Source organism: Bos grunniens, chromosome 16, assembly GCF_055505025.1.
Source record: "Bos grunniens cultivar Pamir isolate PY7600 chromosome 16, Bosgru_T2T1.0, whole genome shotgun sequence".
In the NCBI taxonomy this organism is placed as follows: Eukaryota; Metazoa; Chordata; class Mammalia; order Artiodactyla; family Bovidae; genus Bos; species Bos grunniens.
In genome coordinates this window covers 23,270,242-23,287,063 of record NC_141180.1, presented here as the reverse complement: position 1 = coordinate 23,287,063, position 16,822 = coordinate 23,270,242, and the positions used below count along the sequence as shown (strand labels likewise).

At 42.6% G+C, this 16,822-nt stretch overlaps 1 protein-coding gene across 1 annotated transcript in view; it reads left to right on the top strand.

The window, feature by feature from the left end:
• Positions 1–16,822, top strand: part of PAPPA2 (pappalysin 2) — a 315,881-nt gene that overhangs the window by 39,904 nt on the left and 259,155 nt on the right. Inside the window, exon 2 of the mRNA XM_086342421.1 lies at positions 9,049–10,120. Within this exon, the coding sequence (XP_086198547.1) occupies positions 9,049–10,120 (1,072 nt within the window). The remainder of the gene's footprint in view (positions 1–9,048; positions 10,121–16,822) is intronic.

Below are 16,822 nucleotides of genomic sequence, written 5' to 3'. Positions count from 1 at the left end.
GTCTTTTCATCTTATTTCATCAGAGGGTTTTATGTATTTCTTGTGCTTAGTTCTGATATTATATTAAAATTATCTCCTATGTTGCTCATTCTCCCATGAGACTATAACTCCTGAAGGGCAAAAACTACCTTTATTTCCAAACTAAGAAGAATGTATATGGCTGGCATGCATAAGACGCTCAGTAAACGTTTGAGGAGCCTAAAGGACTAATTCCAAGTGGAATTTCTTTTTCCAGAAGGAGTAAGATAGTGAGAGGAAATGCAAATCCTTTGAGGCTTCGTGGGGTGACCGCCCCAAGCGACAAAGCAGGATCCTCTTCCCACCAGCTACAGGGGGTGAAGCAGAGCACTTCCAGGTCAGAGGTTCACCGTTGGGGTAAATCTGTGTTTTTCTGAGCACAGACTGCAATTCTGGTCTAACTGTAGTCTGGCCTACTCAGTCTCAAGGTAGAAGTGAACCAGATACTTTTCCATTCAATATCACACAGATTGGAGGAACAGATTTTCACCCCTACAGACTATGAGAATATAGAAAATGCAGGGGCTAGAAGCATTTATCTACTTTGTCCTTGGAAATTTTGAAAATCCCCAGAAGGACACACTCGTGATCTCATGAAAGAGATTGGTGTGGCTGGCAGTGATTCTCAGAGAGATGTCAGCATACTGTTCTTCAGGGCCACAGTTTCTTCTCTGGGAATAATAGATTTTTTAGTGAGAACAGGGGGCATTTATTTCCATTTCAGCAGTCTTAAATATGAGTTGAATTATAGATAATAAAAACTCTAATTAATTACCAGTCCTAGACAACCAATTAACCATCTTCTCTAACAGCATTATATCAGTACACTTCATAACAGACACCTGTTTGTTTTAACTGCCTTTCATTCCACTAGTTTCCAGAGTTAATGAGCAAGAATGCACTATGGTTATGTAGAGACCTCAGACAAACCTAAAATACTTGATCTGATATTAGTCCTTAAATAAATGGTTTAAAAGAATCTCAGATGCTATTTCCACTTTCCTGTCTGACTTAACTTATTAATAACAAATTTTCTAACGCTTTTCCACTGGTGGAAATTCTAAGACCCCCAGCTTCTGTCTTCTGCATTTCCACCTACTGAGCTGCAGGGAAAAGCTTGACTTGTTTTGTAAATATAGAATATCAGCAGCTCTCAACATGGTTTCACAAGAATCTGTATTTGTGAAAGTACCACATGTGATTCTGATCCACAGCTAGTGTTGAGGATAGTGATGTCTTCGTTTAGGCTGCTATAACAAAAATACCATAACTGGGTGTCTTCTTTTTTTTTTTTAAATCAGAGGACAATTGCTTTACAAGGGCTTCCCAGGTGGCGTTAGTAGTAAAGAGCCTGCCTGCCAGTGCAGGAGACGTAAGGGACAGAGGTTCAATCCCTGGGTCAGAAAGATCCCCTGGAGGAGGAAATGGCTACCTACTCCAGCATTCTTGCTTGGAGATTCCCCATGGACAGAGGAGCCTGGCAGCCTACAGTCCATAGGGTCGCACAGAGTCGGACTCGACTGAAGCAATTTAGCATGCATGCACATGCTTTACAATGTTGTCTTGGTTCCTGCCAAACAGCAAGGTGAATCAGTCATAATTATATATATACCCCCTCCCTTTCAAGCCTCCCTTCTTCCTCCCATCCTACCCTCTAGGTGAATGGGTGTCTTAAACAAAAGAAATTAATCTCTCACTGTTCTGGAGGCAAGGAAATCTAATATGAAGGCACTAGCAGATCTGGTATCCAGTGAGAATCCTCTTCTTGGTTGGCAGATGTTTGTCTTCTTGTATCCTCAGATAGTGGAGAGCAGAGAGAGGGGCTAGCTCTGTCCTTCTTAAAAGGACACTAATCCCATCATGAGGCCACCACCCTTATGACCTAATAACCTCCCAAAAGGCTCTGTCTCCAAATATCATTACATGAGACAGTAGGGTTCCTGTAAATGAATTTGGGAGGTGGTGGGGAATACACATGTTCAGTTCACAGTAATTGGATTAGAAAATGCTATTTGTTAAGTATGCTTCTTTTTTTCCTGGAAAGAGTGCAAGGCAATGCTTCACCAATTATTTACCCTCTTCCTATAGATGAAATATGAAAAGTGGTAATATAGCAAGTAAAATGCAGTTGTCCAGGTACCTAGTGAGGTTTCACATATACTGCTTGGACATCTTATTAAATGAAAGTAAAGAATCATTACTTTCATAATCATTTAAAAAGTAATACCTCTATATACTTCCTATAACTCCCAACTAGAACTATTTTAATACCCTTGGCCAATAAATCCTTTATATTAATAATAGAGTTACTAAAATTTAGATTAATCAGAACTAATAAGAAAATTCCATCTTCTGTGTAGTGTGTCAAGAAGTTAGAGATAAAATCTTAGACACACTATAATTATAATAATTTTAATAGCTTCCTTTGGGTTAAATGAGGATGAGATGGCTGGATGGCATCACTGACTCGATGGACGTGCGTCTGAGTGAACTCTGGGAGTTGGTGATGGACAGGGAGGCCTTGCGCTGCGATTCATGGGGTCACAAAGAGTCGGACACGATTGAGTGACTGGTCTGATCTGATCTTGGGTTAAATAGATTTCCCAGGTGGCAGAGTGGTAAAGAATCTGCCTGCCAATGCAGGAGATGTTGTTCAATCTCTGGGTCAGGAAGATCCTCTGGAGAAGGAAATGGCAACCCAGTCCAGGATTATTGCCTGGGAAATCCTGTGGACAGAGAAGCCTGGTGGGAGTATGTCCTACGGGGTTGCAAAAGAGTCATATACAACTCAGAGACTAAACAATGAGATTAACTAAGTAGAAACAATTAAATTGTTGCTACTAGAATATAGGTTCTAAGGATAATAAGTTAAAATGTTCAGAATTGCAATTATAAGATTTTGGCAAGTGACACACTTCAGTTCAGTTCAGTCGCTCAGTTGTGTCTGACTCTGCAACCTCATGAATTGCAGCACGCCAGGCCTCCCTGTCCATCACCAACTCCTCGAGTTCACTCAAACTCAAGTCCATTGAGTTGGTGATGCCATCCAGCCATCTCATCCTCTGTCATCCCCTTCTCTTCCTGCCCCCAATCCCTCCCAGCATCAGAGTCTTTTCCAATGAGTCAACTCTTCACATCAGGTGGCCAATGTACTGGAGTTTCAGCTTTAACATCACTCCTTCTGAAGAACACCCAGGGCTGATTTCCTTCAGAATGGACTGGTTGGATCTCCTTGCAGTCCAAGGGACTCTCAAGAGTCTTCTCCAACACCACAGTTCAAAAGCATCAATTCTTCGGTGCTCAGCTTTCTTCACAGTCCAACTCTCACATCCATACATGACCACTGGAAAAACCATTGCCTTGACTAGACGGACCTTTGTTGGCAAAGTAATGTCTCTGCTTTTCAATATGCTATCTAGGATGGTCATAACTTTCCTCCGAAGGAGTAAACGTCTTTTAATTCCATGGCTGCAATCACCATCTGCAGTGATTTTAGAGCCCAGAAAAATAAAGTTAGCCACTGTTGCCACCATTTCCCCATCTATTTCCCATGAAGTGATGGGACCAGATACCATGATCTTTGTTTTCTGAATATTGAGCTTTAAGCCAACTTTTTCACTCTCCTCTTTCACTTTCATCAAGAGGCTTTTTAGTTCCTCTTCACTTTCTGCCATAAGGGTGGTGTCATCTGCATATCTGAGGTTATTGATATTTCTCCTGGCAATCTTGATTCCAGCTTGTGCTTCTTCCAGCCCAGCATTTCTCATGATGTACTCTGCGTATAAATTAAATAAGCAGGGTAACAATACCCAGCCTTGATATACTCCTTTTCCTATTTGGAACCAGTCTTTTTTTCCATGTCCAGTTCTAACTGTTGCTTCCTGACCTGCATACAGGTTTCTCAAGACGCATGTCAGGTGGTCTGGTATTCCCATCTCTTTCAGAATTTTCCACAGTTTATTGTGATCCACACAGTCAAAGGCTTTGGCATAGTCAATAAAGCAGAAATAGATGTTCTTCTGTAACTCTCTTGCTTTTTCCATGATCCAGCGGATGTTGGCAATTTGATCTCTGGTTCCTCTGCCTTTTCTAAAACCAGCTTGAACATCAGGAAGTTCATGGTTCACATATTGCTGAAGCCTGGCTTGGAGAATTTTGAGCATTACTTTACTAGCATGTGAGATGAGTGCAATTGTGTGGCAGTTTGAGCATTCTTTGGCATTGCCTTTCTTTGGAACTGGAATGAAAACTGACCTTTTCCAGTCCTGTGGCCACTGCTGAGTTTTCCAAATGTGCTGGCATATTGAGTGCAGCACTTTCACAGCATCATCTTCCAGGATTTTAAGTAGCTCCACTGGAATTCCATCACCTCCACTAGCTTTGTTCATAGTGATGCTTTCTAAGACCCACTTAATTTCACATTTCAGGATGTCTGGCTCTAGGTGAGTGATCACACCATCGTGATTATCTGAGTCATGAAGATATTTTTTTGTACAGTTCTTTTGTGTATTCTTGCCACCTCTTCTTAATATCTTCTGCTTCCATTAGGTCCATACCACTTCTGTCCTTTATCGAGCCCATCTTTGCATGAAATATTCCCTTGGTATCTCTAATTTTCTTGAAGAGATCTCTAGTCTTTCCTGTTATATTGTTTTCCTCTCTGTTTGCATTGATCGCTGAGGAAGGCTTTCTTATCTCTCCTTGCTATTCTTTGGAACTCTGCATTCAGTTGCTTATATCTTCCCTTTTCTCCTTTGCTTTTCACTTCTCTTCTTTTCACAGCTATTTGTAAGGCCTCCCCAGACAACCATTTTGCTTTTTTGCATTTCTTTTCCATGGGGATGGTCTTGATCCCTGTCTCCTGTACAATGTCACGAACCTCATTCCATAGTTCATCAGGCACTCTATCTATCAGATCTAGTCCCTTAAATGTATTTCTCACTTCCACTGTATAATCATAAGAGATTTGATTTAGGTCATACCTGAATGGTCTAGTGGTTTTCCCTACTTTCTTCAATTTAAGTCTGAATTTGGCAATAAGGAGTTCATGATCTGAGCCACAGTCAGCTCCCAGTCTTTTTTTTTGCTGACTGTATAGAACTTCTCCATGTTTGGCTGCAAAGAATATAATCAATCTGATTTAGGTGTTCACTATCTGGTGATGTCCACGTGTAGAGTCTTCTCTTGTGTTGTTGGAAGAGGGTGTTTGCTATGAACAGTGTATTCTCTTGGCAAAACTCTATTAGCCTTTGCCCTGTTTCATTCCGTACTCCAAGGCCAAATTTGCCCGTTACTCCAGGTGTTTCCTGATTTCCTACTTTTGCATTCTAGTCCCCTATAATGAAAAGGACATCTTTTTTGGGTTTTAGTTCTAAAAGGTCTTGTAGGTCTTCATAGAACCATTCAATTTCAGCTTCTTCAGCATTTCTGGTTGGGGAATAGGCTTGGGTCACTGTGATATTGAATGGTTTGCCTTGGAAATGAACAGAAATCATTCTGTCGTTTTTGAGATTGCATCCAAGTACTGCATTTTGGACTCTCTTGTTGACCATGATGGCTACTCCATTTCTTCTAAGGAATTTCTGCCCACAGTAGTAGATATAATGGTCATATGAGTTAATTCACCTATTCCAGTCCATCTTAGTTCGCTGATTCCTAGAATGTCAACATTCACTCTTGCCATTTCCTGTTTGACCACTTCCAATTTGCCTTGATTCATGGACCTAACGTTCCAGGTTCCTATGCAATATTGCTCTTTACAGCATCGGACCTTGCTTCTATCACCAGTCACATCCACAACTTGGTATTGTTTTTGCTTTGGCTCCATCCCTTCATTCTTTCTGGAGCTATTTCTCCACTGATCTCCAGTAGCATATTGGGCACTTACTGACCTCAGGAGTTCCTCTTTCAGTATCCTATCATTTTGCCCTTTCATACTGTTCATGGGGTTCTCAAGGCAAGAATACTGAAGTGGTTTGCCATTCCCTTCTCCAGTGGACCACATTCTGTCAGACCTCTCCACCATGACCCTTCCATTTTGGGTGGCCCCACAGCATGGCTAGTTTCATTGAGTTAGACAAGGCTGTGGTCCATGTGATCAGATTGGCTAGTTTTCTGTGAGTATGGTTTCAGTGTGTCTGCCCTCTGATGCCCTCGCACAGTAACTACTATCTTACTTGGGTTTCTCTTACCTTGGACCTGGGGTGCTTCTTCACGGCTGCTCCAGCAAAGCACAGATGCTGCTCCTTATCTTGGACAAGTTGCCCCTCCCGACCTTGAACATGGAGTAGCTCCTCTCGGCTCTCCTGCTTGCAGCCGCTGCTCCTTGGAGGTGGGGTTGCTCCTCTTGGCCACTGCCCCTGACCTCGGACGTGGGGTAGCTCCTCTTGGCCGCTCCTGTGCTGTCGCAGCCTGGCACGGGGACATAAAAGGGACAGAGAAATCATCTGACACAGACATCAGAAGAGGGACAGAGAATACCCCCCTCACTAGAGTTAGCTATGGAGTTATATACTTTTTAATTAATTATTACAGTAAATCAAAAGAATGTCCCAAGTTTGTGAAAATTTTACCAGACCCACTCCCACAATTTACATTTTAGGATAATAGGCTTAGAACTTAGTAATAGAAAGATCCTACCAAACCCACTCCCATAATATACATTCTATCAGGTTTCTCAAGAAGGTCAGGAAGCAATAATTAGAACTGGACATGAAACAATAGACTGGTTCCAAATAGGAATGGGAATTTGAGTGAACTTCGGGAGTTGGTGATGGACAGGGAGGCCTGGCGTGCTGCGATTCATGGGGTTGCAAAGAGTCGGACACACTAAAGTGACTTAGCAGCAGCAGTACAGGAGAAGGCAATGGCACCCCACTCCAGTACTTTTGCCTGGAAAATCCCATGGACGGAGGACCCTGTTGGGCTGCAGTCCATGGGGTCACTAGAGTCGGACACGACTGAGCGACTTCACTTTCACTTTTCACTTTCATACATTGGAGAAGGAAATAGCAACCCACTCCAGTGTTCTTGCCTGGAGAATCCCAGGGACGAGGGAGCCTGGTGGGCTGCCGTCTATGGGGTCGCACAGAGTCAGACATGATTGAAGCGACTTAGCAGCCTCAGCAGCAGTACAGAGTTTAAACTGAGTTTTTTGTTGTGTAATCATCAGTTTCAGGCTTAAAAAAAAAAAAATTATGTGACTAAGACAAATGAATGTAGAGGAAAAAAAAAAAGTTTGTCTTTTCCTCCTCCTCAAGAACCCCAGACCTCTCTCTCCTCAGGGACCTCTAGACTTCTTATCAACCTGCCTAGGAATTGACTTTCTCAATACAAAACCAGAATATCACCGTTTTATTACTCCTAGTGTTCACTTGCAAGTATAATTGGTAGAATTACTAGATTGGGGAGGAGTTGCCTTTGTTAAAAAGAACATTTATTTTTTTAAAACACAAGTTATTGATTTATACTAGAGACAGAAGGGGAAAAGGCAATGGCACCCCACTCCAGTACTCTTGCCTGGAAAATCCCATGGATGAAGGAGCCTGGTAGGCTGCAGTCCATGGGGTCGCTAAGAGTCAGACACGACTGAGCGACTTCACTTTAACTTTTCACTTTCATGCATTGGAGGAGGAAATGGCAACCCACTCCAGTGTTCTTGCCTGGAGAATCCCAGGGACAGCAGGGCCTGGTGGGCTGCCATCTATGGGGTCACACAGAGTCGGACATGACTGAAGCGACTTAGCAGCAGCAGCAGCAGAGACAGAAGAGAAGATAATCTATCCTTTTATGAAAGCATAGCTACTTTTGATACTTGCCTGCGATTAGAATGGGGCAACTCATGGCTTTAAAATTCAGACTCTCCATAGGAGAGTACCATTTGAGTGCATTACGTAGAAGTTGAGAGGAATAAGTAAAATTCTTGCCTGGGGGGTGTGTCGGGGGCTGGGGAAGAATGACTCTTGTTAGCTTCCTGTGTCTATCTAAAGGCCAGTCAACTTTTCCATTATCCATTCATTCTTAAAGCAGTATTTACTAAGCATTTCCTGTGTGAATGTACTACCTCTACGTAAATTACAAGACTGTTTAACTACATAGACTCTGCCTATGTACAGGAAGAGGTACTGGGAGGAGGTGGTGAACTCATAACTGCAGATGGCTTTGCCAGGAACATTCGAGGCCTCCATATTGTCTGAGGCTTCCTCTTTCATCTGTCACATATGACTACTCCTTCCTGCTGCCAAATTCTTAGTGATATAGTTATCTACAGGAATTCTCTGCTTTGTTTATGGGACTTCATAGTCCTGGGCCTGCAATGAATATGATGCTAAGGCAGCATGTGGTAAGGAGCTTCATTTATCTGGAAAGATTCCACTTCTGCACTGTGGTAGGCATTATGGGTCATAAGAACAATCATTCTTATAGTTTGACTAGGTTTTTATAGTCTAGGACCATGGGGCAATACTCCTTTGCTTACTTAGGGGAACACCTGTTCACTTCAGATGGGCGTTCTTGCCCTTAGGCATCAGAGGGAATAACATGTCTAGGATGTTACAGTCTTCTTATTTTCCCCACAGGATTCGTCATTTCAATATTCAATAGAAAAAAAATCTTTTTTGGGGGGTAGATTACTATATTTTGTAAAAACTACAATGGCCCTTGTGAATTCTAAGGAAGTGGAAAGAGAAGAAGGCATGGATACGAAGTCAGCATGAGAAATGTTTGTGACAAAGTAGTGAGGATATTTGTCACTTGCACTGTGACAAATCCCCTTCCAGCTTCCATTTTGATTATTTAAAAATACTGGAATGCGTTAAATTGGATGGAATCTCAAATTAAATTCCTTTGGGGAAAGTTGTTGCCAGAACATCTAATATGGGGTACTGGACAAGCATCTTAGGTGGGGACTCTGTATCAATTTTTTTTTCCCATTAAAAACCTACATTCTTGCTATTTATACGGGTTTTCTTCTCCCTTTCTCCATCCCTTTTGCATCTGGTATTTCTCCCTCGACTCTTCCTTCTTTCCCAGGTGTGTTTGATAACTGCTCCCACGCTATCAGTGACAAGGGCTGGGCCCTGGGGATCCGCTCAGGGAAGGATGTGGGAAGGCGAGATGCTCGCTTCTTCTTCTCTCTTCGCACCGACCGAGTGAAGAAAGCCACCACTGTGATGGGCCACAGTCGCTACCAACCGGGCAAGTGGACCCACGTGGCAGCCACTTACGATGGACAGCGCATGGCCTTGTATGTGGATGGCACTCAGGTGGCTAGTAGTCCAGATCAGTCTGGTCCCCTGAACAGCCCCTTCATGGCATCTTGTCGCTCTCTCCTCCTTGGGGGGGACAGCTCAGAAGACGGGCACTCTTTCCGTGGACACCTGGGCATCCTGGTCTTCTGGTCGACAGCCCGCTCACAAAGCCACCTTCAGCACAGTCCTCAGCAGCCAATGGAGGTGGAGGATTTGACCACCCTGCTACTGACCGCCAGTTTTGAGCCCCTGGAAGAACAGTGGGTCCCCTTTAGAGATGGGAAGTACCCACGGCTTGAGGTTCTCCAGGGCTTTGAGTCAGAGCCTGAGATTCTGTCCCCTCTGCAGCCCCCGCTCTGTGGGCAGACAGCATGTGACAATGTGGAATTGATCTCTCAGTACAATGGGCACTGGCCCCTCCGGGGAGAGAAGGTGATCCGCTACCGGCTGGTGAACATCTATGACGACGAGGGTCTGAACCCCACGGTGAGTGAGGAGCAGATCCGTCGGCAGCACGAGGTGCTCAATGACGCCTTCAGCCGCTACAACATCAGCTGGCAGCTGAGCGTCCACCGCGTCCAAAACTCCACCCTGCGCCACCGCATCGTGCTGCTGAACTGTGAGCCCAGCAAAATTGGCAACGACCACTGTGACCCCGAGTGCGAGCACCCACTCACGGGCTATGATGGGGGTGACTGCCGCCTGCGGGGCCGGTGCTACCCCTGGAATCGCAAGGACGGGCGCTGCCATGTGGGGTGCAACAACATGCTGAACGACTTTGACGAGGGCGACTGCTGTGACCCAGACGTGGCCGAGGTGCGCAAGACCTGCTTTGACCCTGACTCACCCAGGAGGTAAGGGACCGGGGCCAGGGGGTATCCTGCTTGGAGGGTGCATTCCTGACGTCGTTTTATCTTTTTGGCTTCTGGAAACAAAAGAGTGTTCACGCAACCTCCAAATAGAACAATTATCTACTCCACCAGATATCGGTGAGCTTTCATCAAGTACTAGATGCTGTGCTGGGTAATTAGGGACACACGGATGACTAAGATGAAAACACGACCCTTACAAACTCAGTTTCTTTGAAGCACACAACTGTGGATGTGGTGTGAGCCGCACATGCACCAGGTGCTTGAGATACAGGGAAGCTGAATGACTTTATCTGTCCAAGGAAGCCAGGGCATCTTTGCAGAGAACAAACGGGGTATACATTGATAGACAGCACTCATACAGGAGCCAGGAGACCCAGGTTTGATCCCTGGGTTGGGAAGACTCGCTGGAGGAGGAAATGGCAACCCACTCCAGTACTCTTGCCTGGAGAACTGCATGGACAGGCTACAGTCCATAGTATTGCAAAGAGTCGGACATGACTGATCGACTAACACTTTCACTTCCATTCTTTTCACAGTCTTTGGTTTCCAGCAAAGTAGTGCAAATTCATGAGGAGGCCCCATGTGTGCTTAGTCTGTGACGTGGACTGAGCAGTTCAGCAGCTTTATGAACCTAAGATGTTTCACATCTAAGCACAATTGCAGGCTTCCTCTTTTGCTCCATTAAGTTTCATTCTCCACACAGTATTTGGAACAATCCCACTGGAAAGGTGCATCAGATCCGGTCACTTGCCTCCTTACATGTTTTCCTACTACACTTAGAATGAAACCCGAGCCCCACTCCTGTCTCCTGGATCACAACCCGACCCCTGTCTACCTCTCCAGCCTCTCTCCCACCCCAGCCTGGTTCTCCACACCCACACTACACAGCCTTGCAGACTCTAGTCTGTTCCATGGCACACATTAAGCTTGTCCCTGCCCCAGAGCTTTGCACTAGCTGTTTCACCTTGGAATCTTCTTTTCCTTAATCTTCCCTTGGTGAGTTTTCTCTTGTCATTCCAAAATCTATTTAAATGTCACCTCCTGGCAAGACCTTTCCTGATCACCCAATCTAAGTTGATTAGTCAATCTCTATTATGTCAACTAATTTAAATTATCTCCATAACACTTCTCACCTCTGGTGTTTTTCTTGTGCACTTGCTTATTTGTCTTTTCCTGGCCTGGAATATCAGTTCTTGTTACATTCCCAGTGCCTAGAGCAGCAGCTGAAACATAGTTGTCTATTTTATGTTTATTTTAATGAATAAATGAATCTGATGTGTCATCTGTTGTGAGACAGAAGCCAATAGGAGGATTTCTGCTTGATGGTTGATGCCAGGGTTGAGGACTATTAGAGGGAGTTAAGAAAGGATAGAGATGGTGGTAAACTTGTTGATTTGTGCATATGGACAAGGGTTCCCTACTTATAACTTGTACCTTTGTATGAAATATAAAATGCCTCACACCTGAGCTAGGGTGTTGTGTTGGTGGGAGGTGGGAGGATTGGATATCAGTTTCCACCCAATACCTGAATGGCTGCCTTTGAATTTTTTGGACACGATTTGTGTGGTAATTCGTGGTCTTGTGTGTGGGCTGTCCTCTTGATGCCCCTGTGTGTGGGTGGTTAGAACCAATTAATAGATTCTCCTATATCTCAGACATGTGATGTCAAAACGGTAAGATTTGCAAAGAGGGAACGGAGTTGAATTCCAGAGCCCTTGTTACTTAACCAGCTATGTAAATTGTACAAGTCACTTTTGGAAACCCAGATGTCTTGTCTGTAAAACAAGGGTTGCAGTAATACTTGGTGTTACCTATATCTTTGGGTTATTTTGTGAAGCAAATGAAATAAGGTACAGGAAATGTGTTAGTCACTCAGTCGTGTCTGACTCTTTACAACTGTAGCCCATTCATGGAATTCTCCAGGCAAGAATATTGGAGTGGGTAGCCATTCCCTTCTCCAGGGGATCTCCCTGACCCATTGAACTTGGATCTCCTGCATTGCAGGCAAATTCTTTACCATCTGAGCCACCAGGGAAGCAAGGTACAGGAAAGTGCTTGGTAACTCTAAAGTTTTCCTAGTACAAAAATAGTTCTAAACTAACATTAGTTATTATCATTATTAGAACTGACAGATGGGAAGCCTTTGTTTACATAATAATACCCAGGGAACTGATCATATTACCAGAAATATTTGCATAAGAAAGATTCTGTTTGGGTTTGGTTTTTAGATTTTGATAACCTTAAGCAGAAGCTAAACCTCACTAGCAACAGTGTTTGCCAACTCAGGATCTCCAGAGAACTCTCCAGGCAAATCTGGCTTGTTCTCATTTGTCTACTAGCTCATTATAACAACACACTGCCTTGACTGACAGAGATGTCTTTCATGGTACCTACGCATCTTTCTCCTTAGAGTGGGCCCTTATCTCTGAATCCTTACTGCCACTGCTCGTACCCAGGGGTTTATAACTTATTCACCTTACTCCTTCAGAGTTGCCATGGTAACTTATCCTTTTCTATCTGTGGACCCAGATGTGTTTCAAACTTTCTTACCCTTAGATGCAAAACTTGCTTTACGGAATAAAAGGAACTATTCATACTTTTTTGGTTGTTGTTGTTTAGTTGTTAAGTTGTATCTGACTCTCTTGTGACCCCATGGACTATAGCCCACCTGGTTCCACTGTCCATGGGGTTTCCTAGGCAAGAATACTAGAATGCTTGCCATTTCCTTCTCCAGGGGATGTTCCTGACCCAGGGATCAAACCTGAGTCTCCTGCATTGGCAGTCAGATTCTTTACCACTGAGCCACAGGGAAGCCCAAATAAATGTCCCTGGTTAAAATATCAAATGTACTGCAGACAACTGTACCAAAAAATAAGGAATGGCAATCCTCTGCCTAACTCTTCCTCGTCCTTCTCTACTCTCTAGCCTTACTCCTATCTTTAATTATTTTACTTGCCTTTTTGGTAATATCCAAACATTATATTTATATTACTTGATTCATCTATTTTATTTTAAAAAAAATTTTGGCAGGGAACATGCACATGGCTTGCATTAGTTCCCTGACCAGGAATCAAACCAACGCCTTTGGCAGTGAAAGTGCAGAGTCCGAACCACTGGATCAACTTATTTTCATCCATTTTAAACGTTATGTTTAAACATTAGTTTTAAATATTATGACTTGCTTTTATTATAACGATGAGAGTTTTACTTTACTCCCACATTGCATCTGCATTTTTTAATATATTTTAAAATTAATGTTTTAATTTTACTGTTTGTAGTTGACTCAGTTATATATATTTATAATATTGTGACTATAAAATATTTTTCTTTGGTTGCAGAACAAGGTTCTGTTCTATTACTATGCTTTCTTTCTGGCATAGCTCTTCCACTTCCGCATACACATGGACCCTATCCCTTGAGTCTCTATTTCCTCCTTCCCTTCTATCTTCCTTCCTTTTTGATGTCTTCATTTTCAAATGCTTTATCATATCTATAGAATAGATAAATAGATCTATAGAAAGTGTCTTTTAATTTTTTTAACACTCCTCTGGAGCTCTCCCTTCCAGTTCATTCCACTTTTCTCTCCTCTTCCGACTTCACCAGTTATATTTAGTTCTGCTGCACAGTTGTTATCCTGAAATTTCTCATCACTGATTTTTTGGGAGGATTGGAGTCACTGTGTCCTGAATTGCATGAATATCTCTTAATTTAAAGCTTAATTTTTTCCTGGAAAACCTCCTTAAGTAACTTTCTAAGAAAGGATGTTTTAGATAACTTTTCCAGAAAAGCATTTCTCAAAATGCTTTTATTTTGCCTTTACCCAAAACGGATAGTTTGTCCTGGTGTAAAATTTGAGTTGGGAAATATTTTCTCTTAAATTTTTGAAGAAATTCATTAATTGTCTCTAGCTTCTATTCTAATAATTATGTGTTTTAGAGGTGAATTTTTTTCCTATTAAAAATCATTTTGGATTTTTAGCCATGTTACTTTAGGGATTTTATGATAATTTTTGGAAGGGTTGGCCTTTCATTCTTCTTTTGTTGATATTCAATGATTCTTTCAGTTTGGACACATGCCTCTTGTTGTCGTCGTTGTTGTTGATCAGTTGTTAAGTACTCAGTCGTGTCCGACTCTTTGAGGCCCCACGGACTGCAGCATGCCAGGCTTCCCTGTCCTTCACCATCTCCGAGGCTTGTTCAATCTCATGTCCACTGAGTGATGCCATCCTTATCTCTAGCAAATTTTCTGAAATTATTAGGTTGATATTTCTTAATTCTCTGATCTCTTTTTCCCCTCTGAACCTTCTGAGGATGATCTGAATTTATTCTGTCCTTTTTCTCTCATATGTTCTATCTCATTGTTATTTAGTTCTATTTTTTGGAGATTTCCTTGAGTTTATCTTCTAAATCTTCTGCTGAATTTTTTTTTAATCTTAGCAATCATATATTTAAGACTTTACTCTGATTTTTCTATATTAGTCTGTTTTTAAGGGTGCAGCCATTTTCTGAGGCTAAAAGTAAGATGAATTCTGAATTTTTTTCCTGGTGCCGTATATTTGATTCATCTGTAGTCAACTTTTATTTTTCCTTTTTTTCCCCTCTTAATTCTGATCTGTCTTTCATGCTGGTGGATTTTCTCAAGTGCATAGTGCTTATTCACAATAAGAAACACACTTTTATAGCCCTATTATTATGATTTAAAAAAGGATACTTAATTGTGAATTTCTTCTTTTAGGGGGAGAATCCTGAAGACAGTGGGTTTTTTTTTCTCAGTTCCCTTATACTTATTTCATGTACAGACCTTTTATTCTACTCCACTTTCTCTGCTTTGTATTTCTTGTGTTAAATTTTTATTATTAAAAACATTGAATGTTTTTCATAACTCTTATTGGCAGGAACCATATTTTGAAAAACAATTATTTATCAAGTTTCTCTGATGTGCCAGACACAGTAAGACAAGCAAAGGGACAAATATAAAGAATACATAGAATAAGTGCTCATATCTTAGTGGAGGGGTTTAATAATTTTATCTAAATACCCAGGTTTAAATCCAGTCTGACCCACTAAAAGCAGAACATAGAGTGTAGACTGCTTTTCTGTGCCATTGCTTAGATTGTTTGAAAGGACTTTGGATTCACAGAGATGTAGATCTCTGGATTTCTATGAGGGCCTATGACTTAGTGGAGTTAGTGGTTGTCTCTGAACTAAATTACCAGTATCTAGCATCTCTATTCGGAGAAGGCAATGGCACCCAACTCCAGTACTCTTGCTTGGAAAATCCCATGGACGGAGGAGCCTGGTAGGCTGTAGTCCATGGGGTTGTGAAGAGTTGGACACGACTGAGCGACTTCACTTTCACTTTTCACTTTCATGCATTGGAGAAGGAAATGGCAACCCACTCCAGCATTCTTGCCTGGAGAATCCCAGGGACGGCGGAGCCTGGTGGGCTGCCATCTATGGGGTCACACAGAGTTGGACACGACTGAAGTGACTTAGCAGCAGCAGCAGCAGCAGCAGCAGCAGCATCTCTATGGAGCTTCCCTGATGGCTCAGCATGTAAAAATTCACCTTCAGTGCAGGAGACACGGGAGACATAGATTTGATTCTTGGGTTGCGAAGATTCTCTGGAGAAGGAAATGGCAAACTGCTCCAGTATTCTTGCCTGGAAAAACCCCATGGACAGAGGAACCTGGTGGGCTATCGTTTAAAGCGTCTCAGAGAGTCAGACACGACTAAGCATTCAGGTACCACACGGCAAGGCATGGCATAGCATCTGTATTGTTACAATTAAATCACAGTGCTCAAGTTCACAGTCCCTTTATTCTGTGACTCTGAAGAACCCAACTTCTACAAATGTTTTATCAGACATTTTTTGAGGAGCAGAGTGTGTCAGGCACAGAATCCCTCTGTTCAGGAACTCACAGCGTTGGTTGGAAAGTGGGGGACACATCTACAGACAGATCACTAACATGCAAGCACAGTGATGGCTCTATGAACAATCCTCTTCATTTTTCCAATCCTACTTAGTGTTCCCTCTTCCCCCACCCACAGCAAGAAACCAGAAATGTAGCCCAAAGGAGTTCCTCTCCCAAAGGCTCTGAGATGAGGAGGGAGTCTGAGGACTCCCACACCAAACATCTGTAACCCAGATGCACCTATCAAAGGCAGAGTATTTATCAGACTTGGGACTGGTCAGAAGGAGATATGAATTATAGATAACATTACCCAGCCAGTTGAGCAGAATTACCAAGATAGAGAAACTTGGCTTGTGGAAAGTGAAGGCTACATAGGCCAGATGTCTATTTCTACATCGTAGCTACCCTAAGAGAGGGTCTACAATTGCTGTGGGAAAGAGGGCTTGAAAGTCCTCTTTAGTAAAATCCCAAATGTCGTTGGCTACTCCCTATGATGCATCTTAGAAAGCCAAGCGAAGGGAATGTCTATGCCCTAAGGGAAACCCAGCTTTCCTGACCTTTGCGGTCTGCAGCTTCTTTTTTGGTCATGATTTATTTTTGTTGTTTTTCTCTCTAAAATTATGTCCCAGAGATGAAGGGTGCTTTGTTGCTGAATCTACTTTCCATCCCTCATTCTCCCTCCCCTTTTCACATGAGTTTAGTATCCAACCAAATCTAGAACATCGCGTTTACCTCTTTGCTTTGGTTTCTGTCAGATTTCATCACTCTAT